Source organism: Prionailurus bengalensis, chromosome B3, assembly GCF_016509475.1.
Source record: "Prionailurus bengalensis isolate Pbe53 chromosome B3, Fcat_Pben_1.1_paternal_pri, whole genome shotgun sequence".
Taxonomy (NCBI): domain Eukaryota; kingdom Metazoa; phylum Chordata; class Mammalia; order Carnivora; family Felidae; genus Prionailurus; species Prionailurus bengalensis.
The window spans coordinates 71,497,208-71,514,129 of record NC_057355.1 but is presented as its reverse complement, the minus strand read 5'-3'; the positions used below and the strand labels follow the sequence as shown (position 1 = coordinate 71,514,129).

Sequence of the window (16,922 nt, the reverse complement as noted above, 5' to 3'; positions counted from 1 at the left end):
CCATGTGCACTCGAGAAGAAAGTATATTCTGTTGCTTTGGGATGCAGAGTTCTAAATATATCTGTCAAGTCCATCTGATCCAATGTCTCATTCAGGGCCCTTGTTTCTTTATTGACCGTGTGTCCAGATGATCTATCCATTTCTGTAAGTGGGGTGTTAAAGTCTCCTGCAATTACCACATTCTTATCAATAAGGTTGCTTATGTTTCTGAGTAATTGTTTTATATATTTGGGGGCTCCGGTATTCGGCGCATAGACATTGATAATTGTTAGCTCTTCCTGATGGATAGACCCTGTAACTATTATATAATGTCCTTCTTCATCTCTTGTTACAGCCTTTAATTTAAAGTCTAGTTTGTCTGATATAAGTATGGCTACTCCAGCTTTCTTTTGGCTTCCAGTCGCATGATAAATAGTTCTCCATCCCCTCACTCTCAATCTAAAGGTGTCCTCAGGTCTAAAATGAGTCTCTTGTAGACAGCAAATAGATGGGTCTTGTTTTTTTATCCATTCTGATACCCTATGTCTTTTGGTTGGCGCATTTAATCCATTTACATTCAGTGTTATTATAGAAAGATACGGGTTTAGAGTCATTGTGATGTCTGTATGTTTTATGCTTGTAGTGATGTCTCTGGGACTTTGTCTCACAGGGTCCCCCTTAGGATCTCTTGTAGGGCTGGTTTAGTGGTGACAAATTCCTTCAGTTTTTGTTTGTTTGGGAAGACCATAATCTCTCCTTCTATTCTAAATGACAGACTTACTGGATAAAGGATTCTTGGCTGCATATTTTTTCTGTCTAGCACCCTGAAAATCTCGTGCCAATTCTTTCTGGCCTGCCAAGTTTCAAAAGAGAGATCAGTCACGAGTCTTATAGGTCTCCCTTTATATGTGAGGGCACGTTTACCCCTTGCTGCTTTCAGAATTTTCTCTTTATCCTTGTATTTTGCCAGTTTCACTATGATATGTCGTGCAGAAGATCGATTCAAGTTACGTCTGAAGGGAGTTCTCTGTGCCTCTTGGATTTCAATGCCTTTTTCCTTCCCCAGTTCAGGGAAGTTCTCAGCTATTATTTCTTCAAGTACCCCTTCAGCACCTTTCCCTCTCTCTTCCTCCTCTGGGATACCAATTATGCGTATATTATTTCTTTTTAGTGTATCACTTAATTCTCTAATTTTCCCCTCATACTCCTGGATTTTTTCTCTCTCTTTTTCTCAGCTTCCTCTTTTCCATAACTTTATCTTCTAGTTCACCTATTCTCTCCTCTGCCTCTTCAAGCCGAGCTGTGGTGGTTTCCATTTTGTTATGCATTTCGTTTAAAGCGTTTTTCAGCTCCTCGTGACTGTTCCTTAGTCCCTTGATCTCTGTAGCAAGAGATTCTCTGCTGTCCTGTATACTGTTTTCAAGCCCCGCGATTAATTTTATGACTATTATTCTAAATTCACTTTCTGTTATATTATTTAAATCCTTTTTGATCAGCTCAATAGCTGTTGTTATTTCCTGGAGATTCTTCTGAGGGGAATTCTTCCGCTTGGTCATTTTGGATAGTCCCTGGCGTGGTGAGGACCTGCAGGGCACTTCCCCTGTGCTGTGGTGTATAACTGGAGTTGGTGGGTGGGGCCGCAGTCAGACCTGATGTCTGCCCCCAGCCCACCGCTGGGGCCACAGTCAGACTGGTGTGTGCCTTCTCTTCCCTTCTCCTAGGGGCGGGATTCACTGTGGGGTGGTGTGGCTCGTCTGGGCTACTTGCACCCTGCCAGGCTTGTGATGCTGGGGATCTGGCGTATTAGCTGGGGTGGGTAGGCAAGGTGCACAGGGGCAGGAAGGGCAGGCTTAGATCGCTTCTCCTTAGGTGATCCACTTCAGGAGGGCCCTTTGGCAGTGGGAGGGAGTCAGATCCGCTGCTGGAGGTTTGGCTCCGCAGAAGCGCAGGGTTGGGTGTTTGCGCAGAGCGAGCAAGTTCCCTGGCAGGAACTGGTTTTCTTTGGGTTTTGGTTTGGGGATGGGCAGGGGAGATGGCGCTGGCAAGCGCCTTTGTTCCCCACCAAACTGAGCTCTGTCGTCCGGGGGCTCAGCAGCTCTCCCTCCCTTTGTCCTCCAGCCTTCCCACTTTCCAAGCAGAGCTGTTAACTTATGACCTCCCAGACGCTAAGTTGCACTTGCTGTGGGAACACAGTGCGTCAGGCCCCTCCGCTTTTGCAAGCCAGACTTGGGGGCTCTGCTTGTCCGGCGAGCCGCCCCTCCGCCCCGGCTCCCTCCCGCCAGTCTGTGGAGCGCGCACCGCCTCGCCGCCCTTCCTACCCTCTTCCGTGGGCCTCTCGTCTGTGTTGGCTCCGGTGACTCCGTTCTGCTAATCCTCTGGCGGTTTTCTGGGTTATTTAGGCAGGTGTAGGTGGAATCTAAGTGATCAGCAGGACTCGCGGTGAGCCCAGCGTCCTCCTACGCTGCCATTTTCCCCTATTCTAGAATGTATTTTAATATGTGCAGGTATATTACGTATAACTTAGATTCTTATGTGCCAACTTGGGCATTTACATCATCTAACAGGGTTTAAATGGAAAAACTAATGCCAAATTTCAAGCAACCTGGTTCTGAGAAAAGTTTTGCCCTTAACTTACATTCCATTTGTTAGTTGAGAGTTTGCTATACTAATGTTTCCTTTTTTAAGGAATTATCATGTAAACATCATCAATAATTAAGCCCTACAAAGGGCCTGACAAAATAAAAACTGTTTCTCCGCATCTGGTGTTTTCATGGCAGCATACACTAGTGATGCAAATGGAATATGAGTATTTCCTTAGAAAAACACAGGGAATGAATCTAAAAGCTTCCTCAATGCAGCCTTTAGTAGCCTATGGCATGTGATCTGAAGTTAGTTGTTTGCCAGGGTGACTCTCCATCTCACAGATTTCTGTTCACTGGTAGAGGCTACTCTCTGCTCTAGAGGGTGACTTGTTCCCATCAAACTGTGTAAGAGAAAACCCCAAGTGGGAAGTAATTGGTCCTCATGGCTGCTGAATATCCATATACTGTTTTAATTTCTCTCTTTCTGCTGCCAGGATCCTGAAGGCATTTTGCTCTCACTGCCACTCACCTCAAAATCTGCTCTCTAGTGTCCTACAAATTCCACTCACTATCGTATTAAGATCAAGTTATAGAAATAAAATTCCCTCTCTCCTTATTTCAGCCAGCATATTATTTTATACATTTAAGAGGAAAATTTCTGAGTAAAAAAAAGAGAACAAAATCAAAGAAAAAAGCATGTCTTCAGAATACAAGTATCTTATTTCAAGATAAATAAAACATTTACTTAAAAGTTTTTTTGAATAATATAGTTTACTGAATTCATGTACTAGTTCCCATGAATAAACCCCTCCCCTGCATTTCAGTCATGCCAGGACTAACTCTTTCCCAAACTTCCCATTTGTTTTTCAGTTCTCAGTCACCCTTTCCTTCAACTCCTCACTTTTCTTTGGATGGCAGGTGTGACAGCTCTGTACAGGTGAATTACTTCCAGTGCAGAAAGAATTTAATAAACTTCGTAAGGCATATATTGTGATAGTAACAGTTCCTTCCATTCTTATGAATACTCCTCCTAAGTCAACTTATACATTATAGAAGAGAACTTTGGTATCCAAATAAGGGGTTATTAATCTTTGACTTGGGTGAACATGCAGTTAGCTCTAAATTTTATTCTTAGTGTATTCTGGGCCAGAATTCTGGAGTAAGGCAGAACATCAGAAAGCTAATATTTGTATCAAAATTCTTAGATCTGGGAAGAATTCCTTTTCTTCTATTTAATGCCTTTGAATCTTACTGAGAAATGTTATGAGAAGCAGCTATATAGAACCAGATTATATCTATGTATATCTGTGTCTGTCTATCTATCATCATCTATATCAGATACTTTGGAGGGTCAATATTCACTGTATTTCTTAGTTTCCTTAGTATGAATCCCCATGAAAGAAATTGTTACAGCATTAAGAGCCATTAATTTAGCTTTCCCTGAACCCACGTGTTTTCTTCTCATAGTTAATAAAAATCATACAGCAAATAATGTTTCCCCATTCTTCACTTTGTTTTAAAGGGAGTTCATAACATATTTAGTGGCTTGCTTTAATACAAACATAAAATCTTCTCCAAAAATTTTCATTCTATTTTTTTCTAAGTTGATATTTCTCTTATTTTTTCTTTCATTGCACTTTTCTTTCAGTACACCAGATCCTTAATGTAACAAGGTGGAATATAGTATAATAAAGGCACATATAAATAAACATGTAACTAAATAAATAGTTCCAAGATAAGAGCTTCTGAAGTGGAAAGGATTTTATTAAGATGGAATTTTTATTAAGCCTTCCTTTATGGTATTAAGCAGGCTTTCCCAGGAGTTCAGATAAAACACTATTTATTGTGTTTTAGAAGGTTCTAGATGATCTGATCCTGCCTATCTCTCTAGCCTCCTATACCATTTTCATTTTGGGTAGCCAAATATATTATTTAATATTCTTTGAAAACCACAAACTTTAACCTATGCTTACATGGGATTTGGTTCCCCTAGAACTTTGCATAGCATATTTTATGACTTTGAAATATCACCTCCTAACAAAGGCACTCTCGAGCCATGTCATCTAAATTACCCACTATCCTACCCAAAACTTTTCTATATTCATATATTCATCTTTTATTGCGATATAGTTGATATATATAACATTATGTTAGTTTCAGGGATGCAATGTAATGTTTCAGTACCTGTGTAATTATAAAGTTACCACTACAATAAATTTAGTTAACATCTGTCATCACACATAGTTACAAATTTTCTTTTCTCCTTTCTTTTGGAATTGACTAACTGGAATTATAGATTTATGTGTTTAGCTGATTATTATCCATCTCCCTCACTAGAATGTAAATTTCACAAAGGCAGGGAATTTATCTTCCACACTGATATAATTCAGGGCACATCACAGAGTAAATAAATGTTTATGGAATGAATTAGTGAAATGCACCAAGTAAACTGAGCACTTTATTTTTGACCAAATAGTTGGGCCAAATAACAAGGAGTGGTTGTCAAATTTCTCTGCATCTGTTTATATCTTAGTCTCTGGGAATCATGAATCACTGGTTTTTGCTCTCTGCTTTTACCTCTTTAGGGCTCTGTGTCAATTCAACCCTTCCTTCACACAAAACTAACCCAAACTGTAATGCCACTATATTATGGTCTTCTTTAAAAATGTAAACCTGTTTCCAGGTGTTTTAATAATTTTGCACAGGTAAGAAGAATGTAATCTAGTCCTTAATTTATAAATGGAGGATTTCAAAATCAATGCAGGAAAATAAACTTCTGCTACTTTCATGAATGTTTGACTCACCTATAGTGTTCACTGTAACTCCTTTCACTTTTCTCAGCTAATGTGGGGTTTGTATTTCTCTATGTCACATATTTATTTAAAGTACTGGCGCTATCAGATCAGTTTGTGGATTGTGCTGGTCTAGGTGTACCAGAACCACCTGAGTAACATTAAAACAAGGATTTCCAGGAGTCCAATTCAAGATTCTGATTTAGATATGGAGAAAGTACTGGGAATCTGTTCTTTTAAAAAGCTCCCTAAATAATTATAGAGCAGACAAGTTAAGGAGACAGTGCTTTTAATTATTATTAGTCGTTTGGATGTCAATTAAATAAAAATTTTGGCTCAATTATGATTTGGTTGGTACTAATTTCCCTTGAATTTAGTGAGCTAAAAGGGTGTGAATAGTCTTCTAAGGAGTAGAGCAGAGATGTTTAAACAAGCAAAACCAAGTGCAAGAATGGATGCACTTAATAGAAGTCACAAAAGGGAGGAGTCCAGGGACTAAAATGGGCAAGCAATTATTGGAGGAAAGAATAAAAGAAGAATCTAAAGTCCAGAAATTCAGGTCATTTAAGTCTAATTAACAATGTATGAAATCCTGATTTGAGTGCAAGGTATGATTTAATTGAGCATACTATTGTCCATTATGTAACTAGACAGATATAGATGAATTTGAGTCTGTGTTTGAGTCTGCAAATGAATAAAGACCTACTTTAAGTGGGAATGGAAGTGGAGAAAAAGAATTAATTCTGATTTTGACCTACTCATGAGTTCTCATTCTCTTTGACTAATTTTTGTGCATATGAATTTTTCTCAAGGCAGCCTTCACGTCATTGTTCCAGAGACTGTAGATCAGTGGGTTTATAAGTGGGGTCACTGATGAGTAGAACAAGGTTACAATCTTCTGTATCCCAGCTGCATTTTCAGAGGTTGGGCTGATGTACATGACCATGATGGATCCATAGAAGAGAGACACCACAGCCAGGTGGGAACCACAGGTGGAGAAGGCCTTACGTCGGCCAGCTGCTGAAGGGGCACGCAACACTGCTCTGAGAACCAGGGTATAGGACGCAAGGATGAAGAAGAAGCTGATGAAGATAATAAGAGAGCTCAATATAGAACAGGAAAGCTCAATTCCAGGCGCAGGAATGCAGGACAGAGCCAGAAGAGGACCAGGGTCATAGACAAAGTGGTCAATGGTATTGGGACCACAAAAGGGGAGTTGTGTGATAAAATAGATAGGGACTGGATAGCAGAGGAAGGCTGTGACCCAGCAGAGGGCCACCAGGTTCATGCAGAAGTGGCTACTCATGATGTTAGGATAATGGAGAGGCCGACAGATGGCCAAGTACCGATCAAAAGCCATGAGGGGCAGTAAGAAAGTCTCAGTAATGCCCATGGAGAAGAAGAAATAGAACTGGAAGAAGCAAGCAGTGAAAGAGATGGTTTTGGTCTCAGATAGGAAGTTCTTTAACATATTGGGAACAGTGGTGTTGATGTAACAGATCTCCAGGAATGAGAAGTTGGCCAGCAGAATGTAAATGGGGGTGTGAAGCCTGTGATCCAGCTTCAGTGCACAGACAATGGCCCCGTTCCCCATCAGTGTCAGGATGTAGGACACAAAGAACAACACAAAAAGGAGGACCTGAATCTCTCTGGAGCACGGAAAACTCAGTAGTACGAATTCGGTCACTGTGCTGACTCCTGACATATTCATGGCTTCCTAAAGGGGTAGAGAGGAAGAAGTGTCAATGACAAAGATGACCTTAATCCTCAGGAATATTTCCTTTGTAGAGATCCCAAACTCCTCAGATTTTGTAATTCCATTAAATAAATAATATAACTATACTGCTAAAGACTGAACCTTTCAGAGTGCTGGTATGATCAGACTTTGAATCTTTGTATTGTGTCATTTCTCTTTCAGAATTTTCTCATGGTAAAAGAAAAGATCTTATGTGATAAGCAGCTTGAAGAATGTTAATGACAGTACTAACAAAAGTAGGTAAGTAAGTATGAAAATCATGTGTTTGTATCTATACATTAAGATATATAGACCCTTAAAATTGGACACAGAATTTCAATTACTTAAATCTTTGGAATCAGAGATAAAAAAGTTAGGCATCAGAAGAGGGAGAAAGGTAAAAAGGTGCAGAAACATTTACACATTTCAGTGTTGTTCTGGATCAGTGTTGGAATTATAAGTTTTGGCATCCTAAGATCATCCAATAATGGAGACAAAAACATCAAACGTACCATCTATTATTCAGTGTTCATCATGGTTAAGTAAATAAAAATTTGAACTCCCAGACATCTACATAATGGCTTTCATATTGGTTCTTTTACGTGATGAATTAAAATACTTCTATAAAATTTTGGTCTAGATTAAATCCCTACTTACAGGTAGAAAAACTGAGCATGTATCTGGTATATTATTTGAGGATTTTTGAGGGTTTTGCCTAAAGTGTCATGATACTTAGTAAAGCCTCTATTTTGGGTTATGGATAGAGGCAGAGGCTCACAAATGTCAGACAATCCCAAGCAGAGGCCTCTGGGAACCAGGAACAGTGGTGGGAGCCATCAACTGTCCCTCTAGACAAGGATTCCCCTCCTACTTCCTCACTCCCTCTGTTGCCCACATCCTACTTTAGATGTGGAAGGTTGCATTGTTTTGGGAAGTTGAAGGAGAATTTTTGTGAAAATTTCCTTCTCTGCTTTAGTCGTAGATGTGTGATTTCCATGTGTGAAAGCAAAACAAAGCCTATGAAATTGTCTACAATTCCATTGTTAGTAGTTTTGTCTTAATTTATTAATTTATTTTAGGATCCCCTTCACTAGTGAAGGACAGTCATCATTTGGACCTAAATGACCCAAGTGACACGATTGAGTGATGACATTTATTCAAGAAAAATATAAGTGCAGAATACATCCCAGATTATTTTAATTATTCTAGCTAAGAATATTTATTAATGTATCAGTTATAAAATGCATGACTTTCCAGACTGCATAATGTCATGGCTTTAAGGGTGATCTTAATGATTTCAATTGGTGACACAAGGGATCAGGGAAGTTCAGAATTTTCCACATCACACTTCACTGTAAGGCTCCTCTTTGGTCTGTGACTGGATCATTTTTGGCAATATCAAGCATTGAGTAATTCCTCTGTAGCAGGAATTCAGTGTAACCCAGAAGTCAAAGAATCCATGTGGAAAGAGGTGTAAAAGGAGGCAATATTTGGTGATTAATGTCTATGAGGATTGCAATGACTTTGTAAGCCATGTGGGAATGAACCCACCAAGTGGGCGTGTTCAGTCATGTTTTCCCTCCTCGAAATGGCTGATCATCTGCTCTGTGGCAGAGCCGAACACGGCTAAAATAAGAGAGAGCTGAAGTTTTTCCTGCCCTGCTCCTCATCGCCACTTTGCCAGTCATTTCCAGATGTCACTTCCCTAACATGCTGTTTCCCCCAAAGAGCTGGTTCTGACTGGATATACCTCCTGGTTACTAAGGATGGACTTTCCATACTTCCTCATCCTCATCTCTCTCACTTCCTTGATTCCCAGCCCTCTTAGTTGCAAAGATGAATGTCCTTACATTCTTCATGTAACTTGAGGTGCTATTGTTTCCACAACCACATAAAAGAAGGCAGAGCTAGAAGACACACCTAAGAACTCTCCTAAACTTGTATCTCTTCCAAACCTACCTCCTCATAGAACCAGCAGGTCTGACTTGGAATCTTCTGTTTGCACTGCAGCAGGAGGCAGGCACAATGGAGGGCACGGCATCCTTGGCATCCAGCAGCCCAGAGAAGGTGTTTACATTGCTGGGCACATGACACTGGTTTGGAGAAAAATTGGCATATAGGATACACAACAGAGACTTATTTATGTTTCTCTGAAATCTGTATCTGATTCCTTCTAAGGGATATAGTCTCCTGGGAATTCCAAAAGTGAGAATTTATGAGAGAAAACTGTCAGTTATATCCCTAATGTTCTCTTCCCTAAGGAGTCCAGTGATTGGCCTTTGGGATCCAGTTTCTCCAGTGGTGATCAGAAACTCTCATGCTATTCTTAGAGTCATTGTTTATTTTGTTCAGTAGACAGATTACTCTTATGGTGGTGCAATCACTACAGCAACCCCAGTTTAGCTGCGACATGAGATTATTTATTCTCTTGTTACTTTACATTTTATTCATTTTTTGAGTCTGCTGCAAGTGTTAGATTCTCTTATCTGTCAGTATCAGAGTCATGTCATCAGATTTCTCATTTTCATTCCTGTTGACCTGCTCAATGGCTTGAAAGGGGTTATTCCTTTTTTTTTTTTTTGCTAACAGGTTTTCTCTCCCAGATTCACTCTGTGCTTCTAGTATGACCCTGATAAATAAATTCCATTTCATAGTGAACAAGTCCCAGAAGCAGGAAACATGGGGTATACGGTGAAATGCCAAAGTTCTAGAAGATAACCCCTCATTTAGTCCTTTAGGTTGTTTTAGACTGTTTTAGCGGATGTCCCTAAAAGTTGACATGATTGTTGAAATTTTCTTTCTCCTTTCAAGTGAGTTGTTGCTGAGAACGGTGACTCAAACTTTTGGACCATTTTGTGTTATTACTTTTATGTCTATGTTTGCATGCGCACATGGGTATGTGTGCAGTTAGATATGATATTTAATAATGTTTTTCCTCTGTTATTGGTTTAGAGCCATCTTTAATGAGACTGCATTCTTGTTAATAATTTATTATTGGGTGTACAGCATCAATGAGCAAAGAGTTTTATGAGGAGTTATGACTTGAAGTTTCCTCATTTTCTCAGCATTGTTTCTGTAAGGTAGAAATGCTTTTGTTTCTTATGTGGTAACAGCACTTTTTTAGTCCTGAAAATTGATACCCTAGGATGCACACTAGCTAGGGTTTTGAGTGACTTATTCATTGAAAGCTTTTAGTGCTTGAATGTACAAAGAGAATTTTCTTGACACTAAGGTCTGCCAAAATTATGATTTGGAAGAAAGAATTTATCTCTTTCATCAGGTGGATGGTTCCATGCCAAATACTTGAACTGAAGTACTAAATTATAGAATTTAACTCAAGGGAGTTGAGGAGCACTCTTGATCTGTTAAAAATATGTAAAAATATACACACACACATGCACACATACAATGTATATACTCCCATACATACTCCCTCCTGGTAAGGAAAGATACTTGTGAAATATTCCCTTATTTTATTTTTTCCAGTTTTATTGAAATATAATTAACATATAACAATGTATAAATTTAAGTTGTAAAACATGAGGATTTGATATATGTATATATAGGAAAATGATTACTGTTAAGTTTAATTTACATCCATAACTTCACATAGCTACAAAAATTTTTTTCTTGTTTTGGGAACTTTTAAGATTGACTCTCTCAGTAACTTTTTAAATATGCAATTCTAATATATTGTTAACTATTGTCACCATGCTGTAATTTATATCCCCAGAACTTATTTATCTTATAACTGGAAATCTCGTACATTTTGACAACCTTCACACATTTCCTCCACCTTCCACCCCTTACCTCTGGTAACCACCAGTCTGTTTTCTATTTCTATGAGTTCAGTCTTTTTAGATTTCACATGTAAGTGAGAACATACCATATTTGTCATTTTCTGTCTGGCTTATTTCTCTTGGCATAATTCCTTCAACATTCAAGCATGTTTTTGCAAATGTCCTTTGCAAGATATTTCTTTTTTTATGTGTGAATAATATTCTATCGTATATGTAACACATATTCTAAATATATATCTATTATATTAGGTATATAATATATATCTAAATGTATATTATTTTATTATATAATATATATCATATATTCTATTATATATCATATATTATAAATATATTATATATAAATTTTTATATACATGTATTAATTAGTGTATGTTGAACTGTCCTTGCATGCCAAGGATAAATCCCACTTGATCATGGTGTATGATGCTTTTAAAGTGCTGTTGAATTACATCTATTAGCGTTTTGTTGAGATACTTGCCTATTGTAGCAGTTTAAATATTATATATCTGGGTTTACATGTGTAGGTTTTTGTTATGCATTTTATTCTTTAAGATTCTTGGATCTGTAATTTGGTGACTGCTACTAATTTTTGAAAAATTTTGGCTATCATTTCTTTGGATATTTCTTCTTCCTTGAGCAAACAGAATGAGATGTCATATATGGAACAATAACAATACTGACCTATAAAATCAGAAATAAATGGTTGGATAGGTGTTCTAGTTCATATTTCTTTTCAGATTTGAATAGTGACTATACGACTTTCCTGCCTGCAACAGGGGGAAGAATAAAATAATTTTGATTCCAAGTCTACTTTCACTGCCTTCTGTATCATATTCTTCTAAAAAGTGTTATCCAGAGAGGAAGAGAGGAGTGGCAGTAGTGCAGCAATATGAAGATGCAGTGTAGCTCACTTTATCATTGCTAGCTGAAAGAATAATTCTAAGCAGAGTGTGAATTCTGTCTTTTTCTTCTTCTTGGGGAATCAAGTTGTAGTTGAGAAGGAGACAGCTTTAGAGTAGTTGTTCCTTACAGTTGGCACTTCTCCCCTCAGAAGCCTTGGTCTTTTTTTTTTAAATTTGTTTTTAATGTTTATTTACTTGAGAGAGAGAGAGAGAGAGAGAGAGAGAGAGAGAGAGAGCATAAGCAGGGAGGGGCAGAGAGAGAGAGGGAGACACAGATTCCGAAGCAGGCTCCAGGCTCTGGCTGTCCATGCAGAGCCCTACTCAGGGCTCAAACTCATGAGCTGTGAGATCATGACCTGAGCAGAAGTCAGATGCTTAACTGACTGAGTCACCCAGGCGCCCCAGGGCACTTGGTCTTAAGAATGATTACTGTGAACTGTCCTCAGGAAGCCTGTAATTTTGAATAAATTTGTTTTCAGTGCATCACTTTCTTCATCTTTAAAGTGGTAATAATATTTATTTTGTATGGTTGATATGAAGGTTACATGAGTTTATAGGTAAAGCAGTTATGTTTATGTGCAAAGCCTGAAGTATTTTTAATACAGAGTAAGGATTTTCTATTATTAAAGAGAAAGAAAAATTTAGACCAGAGAACCAATGTTGAATGCTATGCTATAGTGTTCCCTGTTAAGCCTAAATATTTCATAAAGTATCAGATAAGGTTACTCCCTGACTGTGGTGGATTAAGACAAATCAACATCATTTTTTTTAATACATGAAATTTATTGTCAAATTGGTTTCCATACAACATCCAGTGCTCATTCCAAAAGATGCCCTCTTCAATGCCCATCACCTACCCTTCTCTCCCTCCCACCTCCCCATCAACCCTCAGTTTGTTCTCAGTTTTTAAGAGTCTGTTATGCTTTGGCTCTCTTCCACTCTAGCCTCATTTTTTTTTCCTTCCCTTCCCCCATGGGTTCTTGTTAAGTTTCTCAGGATCCACATAAGAGTGAAAACATATGGTATCTGTCTTTCTCTGTATGGCTTATTTCACTTAGCATTACACTCTCCAATTCTATCCACGTTGCTACAAAGGACCATATTTCATTCTTTCTCATTCCCACGTAGTACTCCATTGTGTATATAAACCACAATTTCTTTATCCATTCATCAGTTGATGGACATTTAGGCTTTTTCCACAATTTGGCTGTTGTTGAGAGTGCTGCTATGAACATTGGGGTACAAGTGCCCCTATGCATCAGTACTCCTGTATCCCTTGGGTAAATTCCTAGCAGTGCTACTGCTGGGTCATAATGTAGGTCTATTTTTAATTTTTTTTTTTTTCTGAAATTTATTGACAAATTGGTTTCCATACAACACCCAGTGCTCATCCCAAAAGGTGCCCTCCTCAATACCCATCACCCACCCTCTCCTCCCTCCCACCCCCCATCAACCCTCAGTTTGTTCTCAGTTTTTTTTGTTTTTTTTATTTATTTTTTTTTTTAATTTTTTTTTTTTTCTGAAATTTATTGACAAATTGGTTTCCATACAACACCCAGTGCTCATCCCAAAAGGTGCCCTTCTCAATACCCATCCCCCACCCTCTCCTCCCTCCCACCCCCCATCAACCCTCAGTTTGTTCTCAGTTTTTAACAGTCTCTTATGCTTTGGCTCTCTCCCATTCTAACCTCTTTTTTTTTTTTTTTCCTTCCCCTCCCCCATGGGTTCCTGATAAGTTTCTCAGGATCCACATAAGAGTGAGACCATATGGTATCTGTCTTTCTCTGTATGGCTTATTTCACTTAGCATCACACTCTCCAGTTCCATCCACGTTGCTACAAAAGGCCATATTTCATTTTTTCTCATTGCCATGTAATATTCCATTGTGTATAAAAACCACAATTTCTTTATCCATTCATCAGTTGATGGACATTTAGGCTCTTTCCATAATTTGGCTATTGTTGAGAGTGCTGCTATGAACATTGGGGTACAAGTGGCCCTATGCATCAGTGCTCCTGTATCCCTTGGATAAATTCCTAGCAGTGCTATTGCTGGGTCATAGGGTAGGTCTATTTTTAATTTTCTGAGGAACCTCCACACTGCTTTCCAGAGCGGCTGCACCAATTTGCATTCCCACCAACAGTGCAAGAGGGTTCCCGTTTCTCCACATCCTCTCCAGCATCTATAGTCTCCTGATTTGTTCATTTTGGCCACTCTGACTGGCGTGAGGTGATACCTGAGTGTGGTTTTGATTTGTATTTCCCTGATAAGGAGCGACGCTGAACATCTTTTCATGTGCCTGTTGGCCATCCGGATGTCTTCTTTAGAGAAGTGTCTATTCATGTTTTCTGCCCATTTCTTCACTGGGTTATTTGTTTTTCGGGTGTGGAATTTGGTGAGCTCTTTATAGATTTTGGATACTAGCCCTTTGTCTGATATGTCATTTGCGAATATCTTTTCCCATTCCGTTGGTTGCCTTTTAGTTTTGTTGGTTGTTTCCTTTGCTGTGCAGAAGCTTTTTATCTTCATAAGGTCCCAGTAATTCACTTTTGCTTTTAATTCCCTTGCCTTTGGGGATGTGTCGAGTAAGAGATTGCTACGGCTGAGGTCAGAGAGGTCTTTTCCTGCTTTCTCCTCTAAGGTTTTGATGGTTTCCTGTCTCACATTTAGGTCCTTTATCCATTTTGAGTTTATTTTTGTGAATGGTGTGAGAAAGTGGTCTAGTTTCAACCTTCTGCATGTTGCTGTCCAGTTCTCCCAGCACCATTTGTTAAAGAGGCTGTCTTTTTTCCATTGGATGTTCTTTCCTGCTTTGTCAAAGATGAGTTGGCCATACGTTTGTGGGTCTAGTTCTGGGGTTTCTATTCTATTCCATTGGTCTATGTGTCTGTTTTGGTGCCAATACCATGCTGTCTTGATGATGACAGCTTTGTAGTAGAGGCTAAAGTCTGGGATTGTGATGCCTCCTGCTTTGGTCTTCTTCTTCAAAATTCCTTTGGCTATTCGGGGCCTTTTGTGGTTCCATATGAATTTTAGAATTGCTTGTTCTAGTTTCGAGAAGAATGCTGGTGCAATTTTGATTGGGATTGCATTGAATGTGTAGATAGCTTTGGGTAGTATTGACATTTTGACAATATTTATTTTTCCAATCCATGAGCAGGGAATGTCTTTCCATTTCTTTAAATCTTCTTCAATTTCTTTCAGAAGCTTTCTATAGTTTTCAGCATACAGATCCTTTACATCTTTGGTTAGATTTATTCCTAGGTATTTTATGCTTCTTGGTGCAATTGTGAATGGGATCAGTTTCTTTATTTGTCTTTCTGTTGCTTCATTGTTAGTGTATAAGAATGCAACTGATTTCTGTACATTGATTTTGTATCCTGCAACTTTGCTGAATTCCTGTATCAGTTCTAGCAGACTTTTGGTGGAGTCTATCGGATTTTCCATGTATAATCTCATGTCATCTGCAAAAAGCGAAAGCTTGACTTCATCTTTGCCAATTTTGATGCCTTTGATTTCCTTTTGTTGTCTGATTGCTGATGCTAGAACTTCCAGCACTATGTTAAACAGCAGCGGTGAGAGTGGGCATCCTTGTCGTGTTCCTGATCTCAGGGAAAAAGCTCTCAGTTTTTCCCCGTTGAGGATGATGTTAGCTGTGGGCTTTTCATAAATGGCTTTTATGATCTTTAAGTATGTTCCTTCTATCCCGACTTTCTCAAGGGTTTTTATTAAGAAAGGGTGCTGGATTTTGTCGAAGGCCTTTTCTGCATCGATTGAGAGGATCATATGGTTCTTCTCTCTTTTTTTGTTAATGTGATGTATCACGTTGATTGATTTGCGAATGTTGAACCAGCCCTGCATCCCAGGAATGAATCCCACTTGATCATGGTGAATAATTCTTTTTATATGCCGTTGAATTCGATTTGCTAGTATCTTATTGAGAATTTTTGCATCCATATTCATCAGGGATATTGGCCTGTAGTTCTCTTTTTTTACTGGGTCTCTGTCTGGTTTAGGAATCAAAGTAATACTGGCTTCATAGAATGAGTCTGGAAGTTTTCCTTCCCTTTCTATTTCTTGGAATAGCTTGAGAAGGATAGGTATTATCTCTGCTTTAAACGTCTGGTAGAACTCCCCTGGGAAGCCATCTGGTCCTGGACTCTTATTTGTTGGGAGATTTTTGATAACCGATTCAATTTCTTCGCTGGTTATGGGTCTGTTCAAGCTTTCTATTTCCTCCTGATTGAGTTTTGGAAGCGTGTGGGTGTTCAGGAATTCGTCCATTTCTTCCAGGTTGTCCAATTTGTTGGCATATAAGTTTTCATAGTATTCCCTGATAATTGTTTGTATCTCTGAGGGATTGGTTGTAATAATTCCATTTTCATTCATGATTTTATCTATTTGGGTCATCTCCCTTTTCTTTTTGAGAAGCCTGGCTAGAGGTTTGTCAATTTTGTTTATTTTTTCAAAAAACCAACTCTTGGTTTCGTTGATCTGCTCTACAGTTTTTTTAAGTTTCTATATTGTTTATTTCTGCTCTGATCTTTATTATTTCTCTTCTTCTGCTGGGCTTAGGCTGCCTTTGCTGTTCTGCTTCTAGTTCCTTTAGGTGTGCTGTTAGATTTTGTATTTGGGATTTTTCTTGTTTCTTGAGATAGGCCTGGATTGCAATGTATTTTCCTCTCAGGACTGCCTTTGCTGCGTCCCAAAGCGTTTGGATTGTTGTATTTTCATTTTCGTTTGTTTCCATATATTTTTTAATTTCTTCTCTAATTGCCTGGTTGACCCACTCATTCGTTAGTAGGGTGTTCTTTAACCTCCATGCTTTTGGAGGTTTTCCAGACTTTTTTCTGTGGTTGATTTCAAGCTTCATGGCATTGTGGTCTGAAAGTAAGCATGGTATAATTTCAATTCTTGTAAACTTATGAAGGGCTGTTTTGTGACCCAGTATATGATCTATCTTGGAGAATGTTCCATGTGCACTCGAGAAGAAAGTATATTCTGTTGCTTTGGGATGCAGAGTTCTAAATATATCTGTCAAGTCCATCTCATCCAATGTCTCATTCAGGGCCCTTGTTTCTTTATTGACCGTGTGTCTAGATGATCTATCCATTTCTGTAAGTGGTGTA

The 16,922-nt window shown here is 38.7% G+C and overlaps 1 protein-coding gene across 1 annotated transcript; it reads right to left on the bottom strand.

The window, feature by feature from the left end:
* Positions 1 to 6,134: 6,134 nt before the first annotated feature.
* On the bottom strand, positions 6,135 to 7,076 carry LOC122467906 (olfactory receptor 11H6-like). The gene has a single exon (XM_043554480.1). The coding sequence runs from the start codon at positions 7,062 to 7,064 to the stop codon at positions 6,135 to 6,137; it is 930 nt and encodes a 309-aa protein (XP_043410415.1). The 5' UTR covers positions 7,065 to 7,076.
* Positions 7,077 to 16,922: the final 9,846 nt, after the last annotated feature.